Source organism: Phoenix dactylifera, unplaced genomic scaffold (assembly GCF_009389715.1).
Source record: "Phoenix dactylifera cultivar Barhee BC4 unplaced genomic scaffold, palm_55x_up_171113_PBpolish2nd_filt_p 000722F, whole genome shotgun sequence".
In the NCBI taxonomy this organism is placed as follows: Eukaryota; Viridiplantae; Streptophyta; class Magnoliopsida; order Arecales; family Arecaceae; genus Phoenix; species Phoenix dactylifera.
Window position 1 is genome coordinate 89513 of NW_024068100.1, and position 12348 is coordinate 101860.

Consider the following 12348-nt stretch of genomic DNA (forward strand, 5'->3'; position numbering starts at 1 on the left):
TGATAATATCATCTTAGGTGGTGCGATGGGGACAAGACTAGGCAGGGCCTTGCAGTCAGTGATGGCAAGGAGGCCACATTGACAGCAGCATCGTGTATGGTGGTGACAACAGCCGTGAAGAGCCATGTCTTCCATGGGATGCGGTCGACAGGGAAACATCTTGGAAAGAAAGATGGGGAAGAAGAAGTGGCAGAGAAGAAAGGCCTTTTCTTCTTTTTTTTAAATTTTTTCAAAGACACGTGGCTTATTCTAGGCATCCCTAGTCTGACGATATGTCAGCTTTAATAAAATAGAAGGGAATTAAGAGTAGCAGTTGACCACTGGTTGTTTGTTAAATTCCAAAACACTCTCGTAAAATGAAAGATCCAGATTCTTTCTTAGTTTTTAACAAAAATATATTAAAGAAGTATGATAGCCAAACCCAGTTAAAATTTATGGAAAAATCAATGCATGCGGGCAAAACAATTTCCCAAATTATAAGTTCGTGAAAATGGGGGCATCTACACAAGAAACTAGGGTTAGTACTTAGTTCTTTAGTATTTTATCATTTTAGTTTTGATAATAAACCATTAAATATAAAACAATAGATTTAAATGTATCAACAACTTGAACAAGTTTATTAGCAAGCAAGCAACTAAATGTGACTCATGGTCTGCCGTACCGGTCGGTATGGGCCGGTACGGTATAGCTAAATTTTTCGGTTCCGACCATTCGCAACCCATACCGGTCAGTACTGGTACGTACCGGCCCGTACCGAACCGGTACGTACTGTACCGAACCGGTACCAGCCCGAACTGACCCGGTACTCGCCCGAACCGACCGGCCCATACCGGCTCCAAATATTTTTTGGCTTTTGGCCCGAACCAGCCAAACCGGTACCGGCGCCCACCGGTACGTCGGTACGGCGGACCTTCAATGTGACCTAAAAAGATAGCAATTATCATACTAAAACAGCAGAGTACATGTAAAGCATTCCTAAATGGGGGAAATAGACCAATAAAAAAATGGAGACTATTTGCGACTATTTCATAAACACATAGGACTAGCAAATCTAGCTGAAAACATCAAAATGCTCACCTGTACTGAATCTATGATATGGATGATCCTTTGAACATAGATGTTTTTGAAGCTGAAAATATTGACATTAAGAAACAATAATTAAATCCAAGCAGAAAATGTGCATATTCATTATGTGTCAGGTTCTAGGTAAGGGAAGAAGATTGATAAAAGACCAGGAAAGAAAACTGATGTGAAAAGGAATGACTGACTCTCCCAAAGCAAAATTTGATTGGCATTCTAATAGCAAACAAGTGGCCCCCAAACTAAGGTAAAGAAATCACTGATGATTAATGCATTCGGCCATAAATCAAAGAGCCAAAACATATATCAGAATGACAACAAACTATGACTCAATACAGTCAATATTAAGAAAGAGGAAGGACATAATTTCATCTCTTTTTTTTAGAACAAAGAAGGCCTGAGGCCCACCAATTACTGAAACAGCTTTCATCTGAAGCTCCTAGATTAGCCAATTCATCCCCCCGCCACCCTCTACATTTAAGGGGCATTTGTCAAAGTCTGCATGTACTAATAGATGTATGACCATTTATATGCATAAAAAACATAGTTATATACATATATGTGCACATGAGTGTGTTTCACGCAAGGTCTGCCATCTCATCCTGAACCACCTGGTTCAGGGTGTACCAACCCATACTAAGTCGAAACCAGGATGAAAGAGGGTTCAGGCCCCAAATCGACCTGAACCACTCGCGGTTCAACTCAAATCGTGGTGGTTAGGATGGTTAGACCAGCCATCCTGCCCTAATAACAAGAGGGGAAGGCAGAGAAGGCTTCCCGTGCTTTCTCTATTTTTTTAAAATTCCGTGAGAAAAGGAGAAAACAGTGAATTCAGCCTTCTCTGCCTCTTCCTCTCTATTTTTTAAAAATTCTGTGAGAAAAGGAGAAAACAGTGAATTCTTGCCAAATTCAAGCAAAAATCAAGATATGATCCCTCTCTCCTTCCCTCTTCCTCATTCCTCTTTCTTATTTTTGAGGTCTAAAATATGTCAAAAATGCGGAAAATGAGGAAAAATCATGCCCATTTTTTTGTATTTTGGTATGATTTCATGATATGTTATAGAACTAAGGATGACCTAAGCAATGACACAAAAATCATAATTTTTTGTTAATCATATATTTTTTTATATTACAATTTTTTTTTGGATTAAAAACAACAAAAATAAAATAAACTTATGTTCAAAAAATTCTGTAAAATTGGTAACATGTTTGGAGGTATGCATGCTACTTGGTATCTCTACTCGATGGCAATTTATTTAAATTTGGACTACACAAACCTAAGCCCAAAATTAAATAAATTTTGAAAATAAGTGGCCATGGGCTGACAAAAGTATATGCAGCACCCTTTGTAGAGTGCTACACTAATCCAAATTAAAATTAAATTTCTTGATATTTTACAACTAAATATCAATTTATTGTTTGAAAAATAAAAAAATAAAAATAAAAAAATTATTATGTATAGATAATGTAGAAGCATTCTCTCAAGTAATTCAGTGACTTTTTGCATTCCAATGTAAATTCACTAATTTTTAAGTAATTACGAATGCATGATATGTGTTCGTCAAACTTGCAAAAATGGATCCAAGAAAGAAGACAGAGTGTTCCTGCTCTAGTCAAACTGACTGGCTTGGGGTCTAGGGGGTTCGATAGCAGGCTTGACCCAATTGAAGAGACGGTTGCGAGATCATAGTGTGATGTTTTAGGATCGGCATTGCTAAAAGTGCAAGTGGTGCAATGTGGAGCTTAAGAAGGGAGCGGTGACTAGGTTGAAGCAACATTTGCCAATAGTTACCCTGACATGTCAAATTTAGGAAATACCTTTAGAAAGTCCGCTAATTGATGAAAACACACTTTGCTAATTTTAACGCAAACAAGCGAAGAAGTGCCAAGAAAAAGGCAGAAAGTGAATGTCGGGCGATTGAGCCACCTTCATACCGTTCTAGAAACCCTTAGAACTATGAGGCGTTGAATCCAAATGCAATGGAGAAAACAAAAATTTTATGCTACCATAAGGGAGAGCTTGATAAACACTGACAAAGGGAGAAGGTTGCCAAGCACAAGGCTCAATTTGGGCTCTCATAGTACAAGAGGGGTGCTATTCCCATGTCCATCAAGACAGATCCAGCCTACAGGAGAACCTCATCAGTCAGAAAAGTTACCGATAGAAGCAACGACCGAATAACCTCTATGTTTGGAACCTTTAGCAGTAAGAAGGGGAAGAAGTTCAAAGACATACCAGCAAGGGCCACCGTTCATGGTGTAGATCCACGTCTTTTCCAACTGAGATTCAAAGTGGCAGAAGATTGACCACACTTGTAAAGGACAAACAAAAAGGACATATGGAGAGCTATTGCATCAAAGTGGAGAGCAAATCTCATTATATGCCATAGGTGGATCTCCTAATGCATTAGTTGCCATTGTGGACAATATGCCCATCCACATAAGATCGATATACATCTACCACTCAACTTATTCCGATGGGGTTCGACTTTGTACATCACCCCTCCTATGATATGGGTATAGCCAAGGGTTAGAGTTCCGTGTTGCCTCTTGGTATCTTGAGCAACGATGGTTGGGCTCCTATGATTACACACATACATATAGTTGTAGTAATAGGAATGACAACCGGATCACTATCAAACAACATATGACTGGCAAGGATCGAGACGGTATCCATGCCATTATAATTTCCAAGATCTGAATTACAAACAAAACCTAAATATCTACAACGGTCATAGACACTCTAAATGGGATTGAATTTATAAAGTAAGCTATTATTCAATTTTTTTGGCAATACTATACTATATTTGTTATTTTTTATTTATAAATCTTGTTAGTTTATATTGATCCATGTTGACTCAACAAGTGTCGATACCAATATTAACACTCCTGCATCAAACCCCTTGAAAATGCAACTAAATCACTAATATAGAGAAGAAAATCAATCCAAAAGCCTAATCATACATAGAACATAAAAAAATAAAGATAAGGCAAAAATAAAAAAAATAGACTTCTTCCATTGGTACTATGGTCGGCGGAACCATCCCAAACTGCCCAGTTCGAAACATTCCGAGTGGTACCGGCAGCGAACTAAAACAGTTCCGGCAACCAAACTGAGACGCCGTCACCGGAGAGGGAGAAGAAGAGAAAAAAGGAGGAAAAGAGAGAGCGGAGAGGGAGGGAGAGGGAGAGGGAGAGGAAGGAAAAGAGGTTGGCCTGAGGCCGGGGAGCCTCCACGCGGAGGAGGCAGAGGCCAGGGAGACGGGAGACGCGGAGGTGGGGCTCCGCCTCCGGTCCCCTGTTTCGTTCAAAATAGGGACCCAGAGGGGGCTCCTTTTATTTTTGCAGATTTTAAGTTGAAGTCGGCAAACCCATTGCCGACTTCACTTAATTTTTTTAAAATATTTTTTTAATTTTGCAATATTTAAGTGAAGTCGGCAATCGATTTGCCAAATTTACTTAAAAATCACCATTTTTTTTAGTGGTCGGACCCCTATTTCGAACGAAACAAGGACCCAGCCACAGCCTCCGACCTCCGCCGGCCTCCTCCCTCCCTGTCTCCCCCTTCTCTCTCTCTTTTCCTCTCTCCCCTGCCTCTGCTATGTCGGTACGAGCCCGGCACGGTACGGCGCAGGACCGTACCAACTCATACGGTCGGGCAACCGGTACGGTGCCCGATACTGGCACAGCAGACCATGATTGGTACAATATTAGGATGGAGCCCCATATCGTGTGTTGGAATGGGATGGACTATACCGATCTGGCCAAATGCCAGTAGTACCACCAATAAGGTTTTTAAAACCTCCGAATTGAGTGTCAGTACATATGATGACCTACTCTCATGATATTTAAAACCATGTATGTTACTAAAATCTACAAAACCCCCCAAAAAATCAATTTTAGAATTAATAAAAATATAAAATTATCTTTATAATAAAGTAATAATATTATGAATATTTTTCCTAAACAATTACCAAGTAATATTATTTTGAGAACTAAATAAAATTATGAAAAATAATTTTCTAATAAAATATTAAATTTTTAAAAAATATTTTTCCTAAGATAACAAAAGTTGTGTTAGATAAACAGACATTATTTTCTAACATCTATATATCTAATTTAACAACACAGTCTTAAACTATGACTTAACAACTAATGCTAATTAGATACTATCATACATAAAACAGGTAAAAAAATGCATCTCCATGAGGGGAAAAGGGAAAAAATGACTGATTGTACGTCATATAAGAATGAGTTGTAGAGGCATGCACAAGTCTGACTATTATTTCTATTTATCATTGATCATTTTCAAAATAACATATTAACATTACATTCCCAGCTTCAACCAAGGGTCGCACAAGATTTATTGCTCAGAAAGAAGGGGAAAAAAAATACCTGAGACATTCGCCAAGCATCAGACAATAGATTCTTCTGATTCTCTGCATTTGACATAATGAAAGGGAAATGTCATAATGATTAACTCAATAGGAATTTCAAAAAAATATATGAACAAAAATAAGTGGTACTAGCCACAGCATCACTTTACCAGAGTCGACAGCTTTTATTTCCCTAAGTGTAGCATCAGGAGACATCAAAGGCCTAACGAAGAACTGAGCAAATCTGAATGAAGAACAGAATGCAAAAAAAAAAAAAGTAAAAGGTTACAAATGACAAAAAGAATAAAGCCAAGTAATGATTGAAAAAACTAAAATAGTTTTTTACCTATCTAAAGCCTCCTCAAAGCAGTCCGCATTGATATCGAAATAAAAGTTTGTGTGCTCGGAAGACGTAAAAGCATTAGTGGAACCACCATGCTGATTATGCCCCAGCAAATACAATAATGAAAGCAAGATCAAAACATAAATTTGCAACAATGTAATATAGTGGCCTATATATGTTTCACAAAATGATTGTAACAAGGATCAGCCAAGTATCAGCATTCTAATTTAACATAACATAAGATTCTCATTAAAAATAAAAAACTATGCACTCATTAGCGATTTAGCCGCCAAATACTTATATAAATCAAAATCAAAAAGCATTTAGTAGTTAGGCAAAGATGAAAATTCCTACACAAAGTTCCATTCTGTGAATAAAATCAGAAGTGCATAATTATCTATTTAGACCTTTGACAGTACTAACTCCCATTTTTTTCTTATTGAATTAACCGATCAACTTGCTATCAGACATTTATTTTCGATTTGACACAACAGCCATGATACATCAAAAGTGCATAACTTGCAAAACATCCTACTAATTTGCATCTTAAGCAAAATGGGAGTATAGCACATGATGCCCATCAAACAACAAGCTGAAAAGTATATAATAACTGATAGTTCTCTAAGCCAAGGATTCAAGTCCTGACAGGATGTCCCGACGGACATTGAGATGGGATACCATCCCATATGCCCAGATAGGACCGTCCCACCATTGTCCCACCTTTTTGATCGGTACATCTTAGGACATCCCCTGTCCCAACTGTCGAGATGGGATGAGACAACGGCACGTCCCATTCCATGGGAAAACCGAGACAGCCCCATCCCACAAGATTTAAAACTTTGCTTTAAGCCCTAATGTACAAATTTTCCTAATACTAGTTTACTTGACCAATAATTCTCTAACCTAGGCCCTAATGCACAATTATTAACATTAATAGCTTACACAAGCATACATGTAATTCCCTATGCACGTGTCCACACCACAAGTCTAATGCGCATTCATGCCCCCAAGTTTACATCTCGAAGCATGCAAATCTCATGGTCTAAAGTCTAAACCATAGTTAACTAATTCACTATGGTATGAAAATTGTTTCATTACTTCTGTAAAAAATGTTCAATTAATTCATACATGTAGTAAAATTTCCTTATGTAGCTCCTAACTCCTTGAAAACTACTACTTTACATGATTTATCTCATTTTTATCTCAAGCAATTAAAATAAAAAATCTGACATATAATTATATAGGTTGACAAAAAATTGAATTTTCCCATCCTACTTTGAGGAGAAAAAATACTTCATAATAACAGTGATTACAAATTATGAAGTCAAATCCAAATTAAGCAAATCAATGAATCAAGTAAAAATGATCTAAAGATATGGTTAAGAAATATCATTTACAAAAGATATATAAATCTCTACTTAGTAGCTGGAATCTTCCATCTAGATTAGGACACTCACTTGACAATCATCCTGGAATCTTGAGCTTACATGCACTTTCTAAGTGCTTCTTACTTCAATTGTTTCTAAAATATCTTCTTCCCTACACTCACCCCCACTCTTGATCCTAGCAACTAATTCTATTATGAAGATATTGCGATTGAAGGGGCATGATAAGGTTCCAAAAGGTACAATCAAATACTTAATACATGAATTATAGATACAATGATGCATACAATGATCATGTTTATGAGGTTCATCCTCATGTGTCCAATTTGAGGGTACTTTTTACTGAACAATCATACTGTGTGTGTACAAATAAAAACCTTTTTTTTATTTTACCTTTTCCTCAAGTATAAATGTATGATATAAATTAGAAACCTGAACTCCTGAATAACTACATCTTTTGGTTATAAAAGAACAAGAAAACAGACACACATACATAGAAACATCCATATACATCAAAAGATGATTTCCATGTTATCTCAACTTAGGCTTTCAAAATACCTTCATATGTTTCAACCATATCAAAAATCAGGACTTTATTATTTTGTTAACACTCCCTAAGGTTTCATATTCTAAATCATGGGAAGAAATATCAAAAGACTCATGCTGCCTGAACCAAGGTCCGCCAAACCGGTATCAGGACCCATACTGGTCAGCGGACGGTTCAGTACGGTACTGGTTCGATACCATACCGACACATGGTACGGTAGAGCGTGCCGGTTCCGTACCGACAGGCCCAATTTTTTTTTTAGAGTATTTCGAGTTGATTTAATTAGTAATCACTTTTTTTGAACTTTTTCAATAATTTTAAGTCTAATTTGATGCTTTTTGATGTTTCTATGATCCCGATTTAACCTAAATGATGCATCTAATTATTTTAAAATGATACAAATCATAAAATGATTAGTGAGATGTTATAAGCTATAAGGAGCAACATGAAATATCCTCAAATCAAGTAGTGAGGTAAAAATTATAAAATAATATAATTAATTACATACATTTAAAGTACAACATACATACCGATATGTAAAATCAAATCGAGTGGCGATGCCTCTCGTAGATATCCGAATCATCAACATCATCAGGAGGCACACCAGCCCACCCCTCTAACCAAGTGGTGTTATAGTTTTCTATGTACATTCCATAATAAACGTGCTCTGGATTATAAACACTCTCGAATCTCTCGCTGAAGCTCTAGCTCTGAGCGGTGTCCTTTATTATGCAATCCGAGAGTGTTAGAGCTAGAGCTTCATTGAGATATCTGAGAGTGCTTATAACCCGGAGCGCATTCATTGTAGGATGTACATACAAGACTACAACGTCGCTTGGTTAGAGGAATGAGTTAATGGGCCTCCTAACTATAGTAATAATCCGGATATCTACGAGAGGCATCGCCATTCGACCTGATTTTAGATATCGGTATGTATGTTGTACTTTAAATGTATGTAATTATTGTATTATTTTATAATTTTACCTCATTACTTGATTTGAGGATATTTCATGTTGCTCTTTGTAGCATGCAATATTTTACTAATCATTTTATAATTTATATCATTTTAAAATAATAAAATGCATCATTTAGGTTAAAACAAAATCATAGAAACATCAAAAAAAAATCAAATTAGACTTAAAATTATTGAAAAAGTTCAAAAAGAGTGACTACCAATTAAATCAACTTAATATACTCCACAAAAAATGGGCATGCTGGTACGGAACCGGCATGCCCTACCGTACCAAACCGTCCGCCGACCGGTACGGATTCCGATACCAGTTTGGCCGTACCGGCACGCCCTACCGTACCGAACCGTTTGCCGACCAATATGAGTTCCGATACCAGTTCGGCGGACCTTGCTTCAAACCTTCTTTGTATATTTCATTTCCCAACCCCAGCTTGCCCATTTGCTTCACCTAAACATGCATCAAAGTAAAGGAACACATTCACCAAAATTCAGGGGTCATTGCTTCCTTTTTCTTTGATACAAAATGTTTCAGGACAAAATTGCCAATTAATTTGTACTTTCATCTATTTAGCTTTCAATAGATAACTTTACTGACTAGTGTTTCTACAGACTATATTCAATAAATGTGAAATGTCCCTTTGCGGTCACCACAACCATTTTGTTTTACTTGATGACAAACCCTATTCTTCATTGTCCTGGTCTACGCCAACATCCATGTCACCTAGACATTTGGCATGGGTGCCAAGTGAATAGTCATGAGTTTGCAAGTTTTTTTCTTTTTTGCTAGGATCATTTAAGTTGCATTGAGATACTTAAATTGATAACTAACCATGACATATTTATATTTAAAATATAATGATATTTTGCTTCAAGTGTTCATATGATATATAAAACTTTATCTTAAAAACATAAGAACACTTTGTTTGAAGCGTCCAGAAACACTTAAGAATACTTCATTTACAGTGCTCAAAAATACTTAAGAACACTTCATTAAAAGTGTCCATCACTTAAAACTCAAATTCCCTATAGGACACTCCAGAAAAGCGCCAAGTGCGCGGACACTTTTACCAACAGCAACAAAATAATTCAAAGCAGAGTATCTTGCCATGTTGTGTTGTACTCTATCGTATCCAAGTGTCTCAAAGTGTTGACACTTACAAACAGCTTAAAAATAGAGTGTCCATGTAAAACATTAACAAGCAGTGCCTGTTCCAGCAATGTTTTCCAATGGACATGGCATTGCTCTACTACATAGTTTTGCTTTCAAGGAAATGTAGTCTCTAAGTTAGGGGTGAAAGCAAATAGGAAATATCCATCCGGATCTGTTTCCATATCAGGATCTATTCGAATATGGTTAATTTGAGCATATGACTAATATCAATATTCGTTTTCCATATCTATTAAAGGGCAACCGATACAAATATAAATAGATGACTATCTGATTTCCATCTTATATAGCTCTTATGAAATTAAAGGGAATAACATAATAAATTAACATGTTTTTAATTTAATTTACCTTCCACATAGTATTTTTAGTTTGGTAGTTCATAAAGTTTAACTATTAGATTTATATCCATATTCATATCCATACTTTCGATATTCAATTTGCATCAGCATCCAATTTACCATCCAATTGATATCCATATATGTAGTATTTGCCAAATTAAAACGGATAAGGATATGGACATACTGATATCTGATCCATTTCCAACACTATTCTAAGTAGCTACTTAGAATATATGTAGTATTTGCCAAATTAAAACAGATAAGGCTATGAACATACTGATATCTGATCCATTTCCAACACTATCCATATTTATATCCATACTTTAGATATTCAATTTGCATCAGCATCCAATTTACCATCCAATTGATATCCATATATGTAGTATTTGCCAAATTAAAACGGATAAGGATATGGACATACTGATATCTGATCCATTTCCAACACTATTCTAAGTAGCTACACAAACTCTTTCAGAGATGGCCTGCACATCCAACCTCTGTTCCATCAAAGCCTTTGTATACATGATTTCTATATTATAATAATGTATACATGTATGACACAGCCAACCATTTTTCCTTTTCTTCTAGCTTCAATAACTGAAAACCTTTGTTAGGTGGATGGGATGATATGTTTAAATCATGAGCTTTACCAACAACATAGCCGATATATAAGGAGACATGAAAAAGTTTATAACAGGATACACCATGTGAACAAATAACAGAAATCATTTATATTGACAGCATTATAAGAGCTCTAACAAAATATAATATCATTCGATTCTTTAGGGAATAATTCAACTAAAGAAGACAAGAATTTAACTATATATCATCAAATATATGTCAATATTGCAAGTTATGACCAGTAACATGTAATCTATACAAGTGAAAGCATTCATATCTCAACAAAGGTAAGTCAGGAAGTACCTCCGTAATGTACTTTGAGTAACTATCTTCCACTGGATATTTCTCACTAGCATAAAACAGCATATGCTCTGCATTAGATGAAAGAAGCACGATTAAGGAAATAAGACTTCTTAAGAATGTGAGTTCAAAATTACCACAGCTTCGATTCCCAGCAGACTGCATGAATTTTGCACTTTTCTCCCCGTCCCATTATAGAAATCCTCAAACCAGCGAAAAAGAAAAACACCCCACATACTATTTATAGCATCGAAATTGAAGTCAGGGATCCATATTCTCGCCATGATTTTTTTTTTCTCAAAAAAAAAAAAAAACACTCAAGTTTTGATCTTTCAAGGGACAACTAGCAGATGCAAAAAATATTAACAAGCAGCCATAAGTATCCCTAAATCAAATTGGAGAGTATAAAAACCCTATTATATTCTTCTGTGCACACCTGTTATACATGTATTCAGTACCAAAAATACATCCTCCCCATACATCTAATATCCAGAATCCGCAACATTGGAACAATTTTGTTCCTAAAGCATCGTAGCAAAAGAACGCAGTTGATGAAGCACTTACCAAGAAAGTGAGCCAGGCCTTCAAGTCCATCCGGATCGCAGAAATAGCCAACAGAAACATCCATGGAAGCAGCAGCCTAAAGAATCATAGCTTGTAAAGAATCAAGAAAACCAAAAGAATCGAGAAAACCTAACGGATCAAGAAAACCTTAAGAAATCTAATCTGAACGAAAAACTAATCAAAGTGCACGTAGATATAATTAGGGTAGATAAATCCCCAAGAAAATGGCATAAAATCGAGGTTTCGAGGGGAAAGAATTGGTAAGACCTTATCGGTGTCGGGATCGCTGATAAGGAGGACCTCCAGAGAATTGGGGAGGACGATCCTCCGGTACTCCCGCTTGTCGTTGCGGGGTTTAAAGATCTCGACATCCGATTTTTCCACCGCCATTCCGCCCCGATCCCCCCCTCTCTCGCGTTCTTGGAGGAGACGCTGAAGAGAGAGGAGCGGTCCGCAATATATATAACGGGTCGCCGCTCCCGGGACACCGTAGACTGATCCCTTGGTTGGTTCTGTACAGCAGTTGTCTTAGTAAGCGATTAGTCAATGGACACGGAAGTAATAAAACAAAGTTGGGGTTGTCTGGAGAGAGGGGCTGGTATAGTCTAACGTGGTGATGGGAGATGGTGTTTGAAGTTTTATGATATACAGCTGAT

At 36.7% G+C, this 12348-nt stretch overlaps 1 protein-coding gene across 2 annotated transcripts in view; it reads right to left on the reverse strand.

Moving 5' to 3' along the window:
* LOC103717655 (insulin-degrading enzyme-like 1, peroxisomal) overlaps nucleotides 1-12129 on the reverse strand; it is a 45611-nt gene extending 33482 nt beyond the window's left edge. For both annotated transcript variants that reach the window (XM_039120143.1, XM_008806130.3), the window contains exons 1-7: nucleotides 11960-12129; nucleotides 11693-11768; nucleotides 11132-11199; nucleotides 5803-5894; nucleotides 5627-5700; nucleotides 5476-5519; nucleotides 1078-1129 (exon numbers count right to left, since the gene is read on the reverse strand). In XM_039120143.1, coding sequence (XP_038976071.1) covers nucleotides 1078-1129; nucleotides 5476-5519; nucleotides 5627-5700; nucleotides 5803-5894; nucleotides 11132-11199; nucleotides 11693-11768; nucleotides 11960-12082 — 529 coding nt within the window. In that variant the 5' untranslated portion in view covers nucleotides 12083-12129. The remainder of the gene's footprint in view (nucleotides 1-1077; nucleotides 1130-5475; nucleotides 5520-5626; nucleotides 5701-5802; nucleotides 5895-11131; nucleotides 11200-11692; nucleotides 11769-11959) is intronic.
* Nucleotides 12130-12348: the final 219 nt, after the last annotated feature.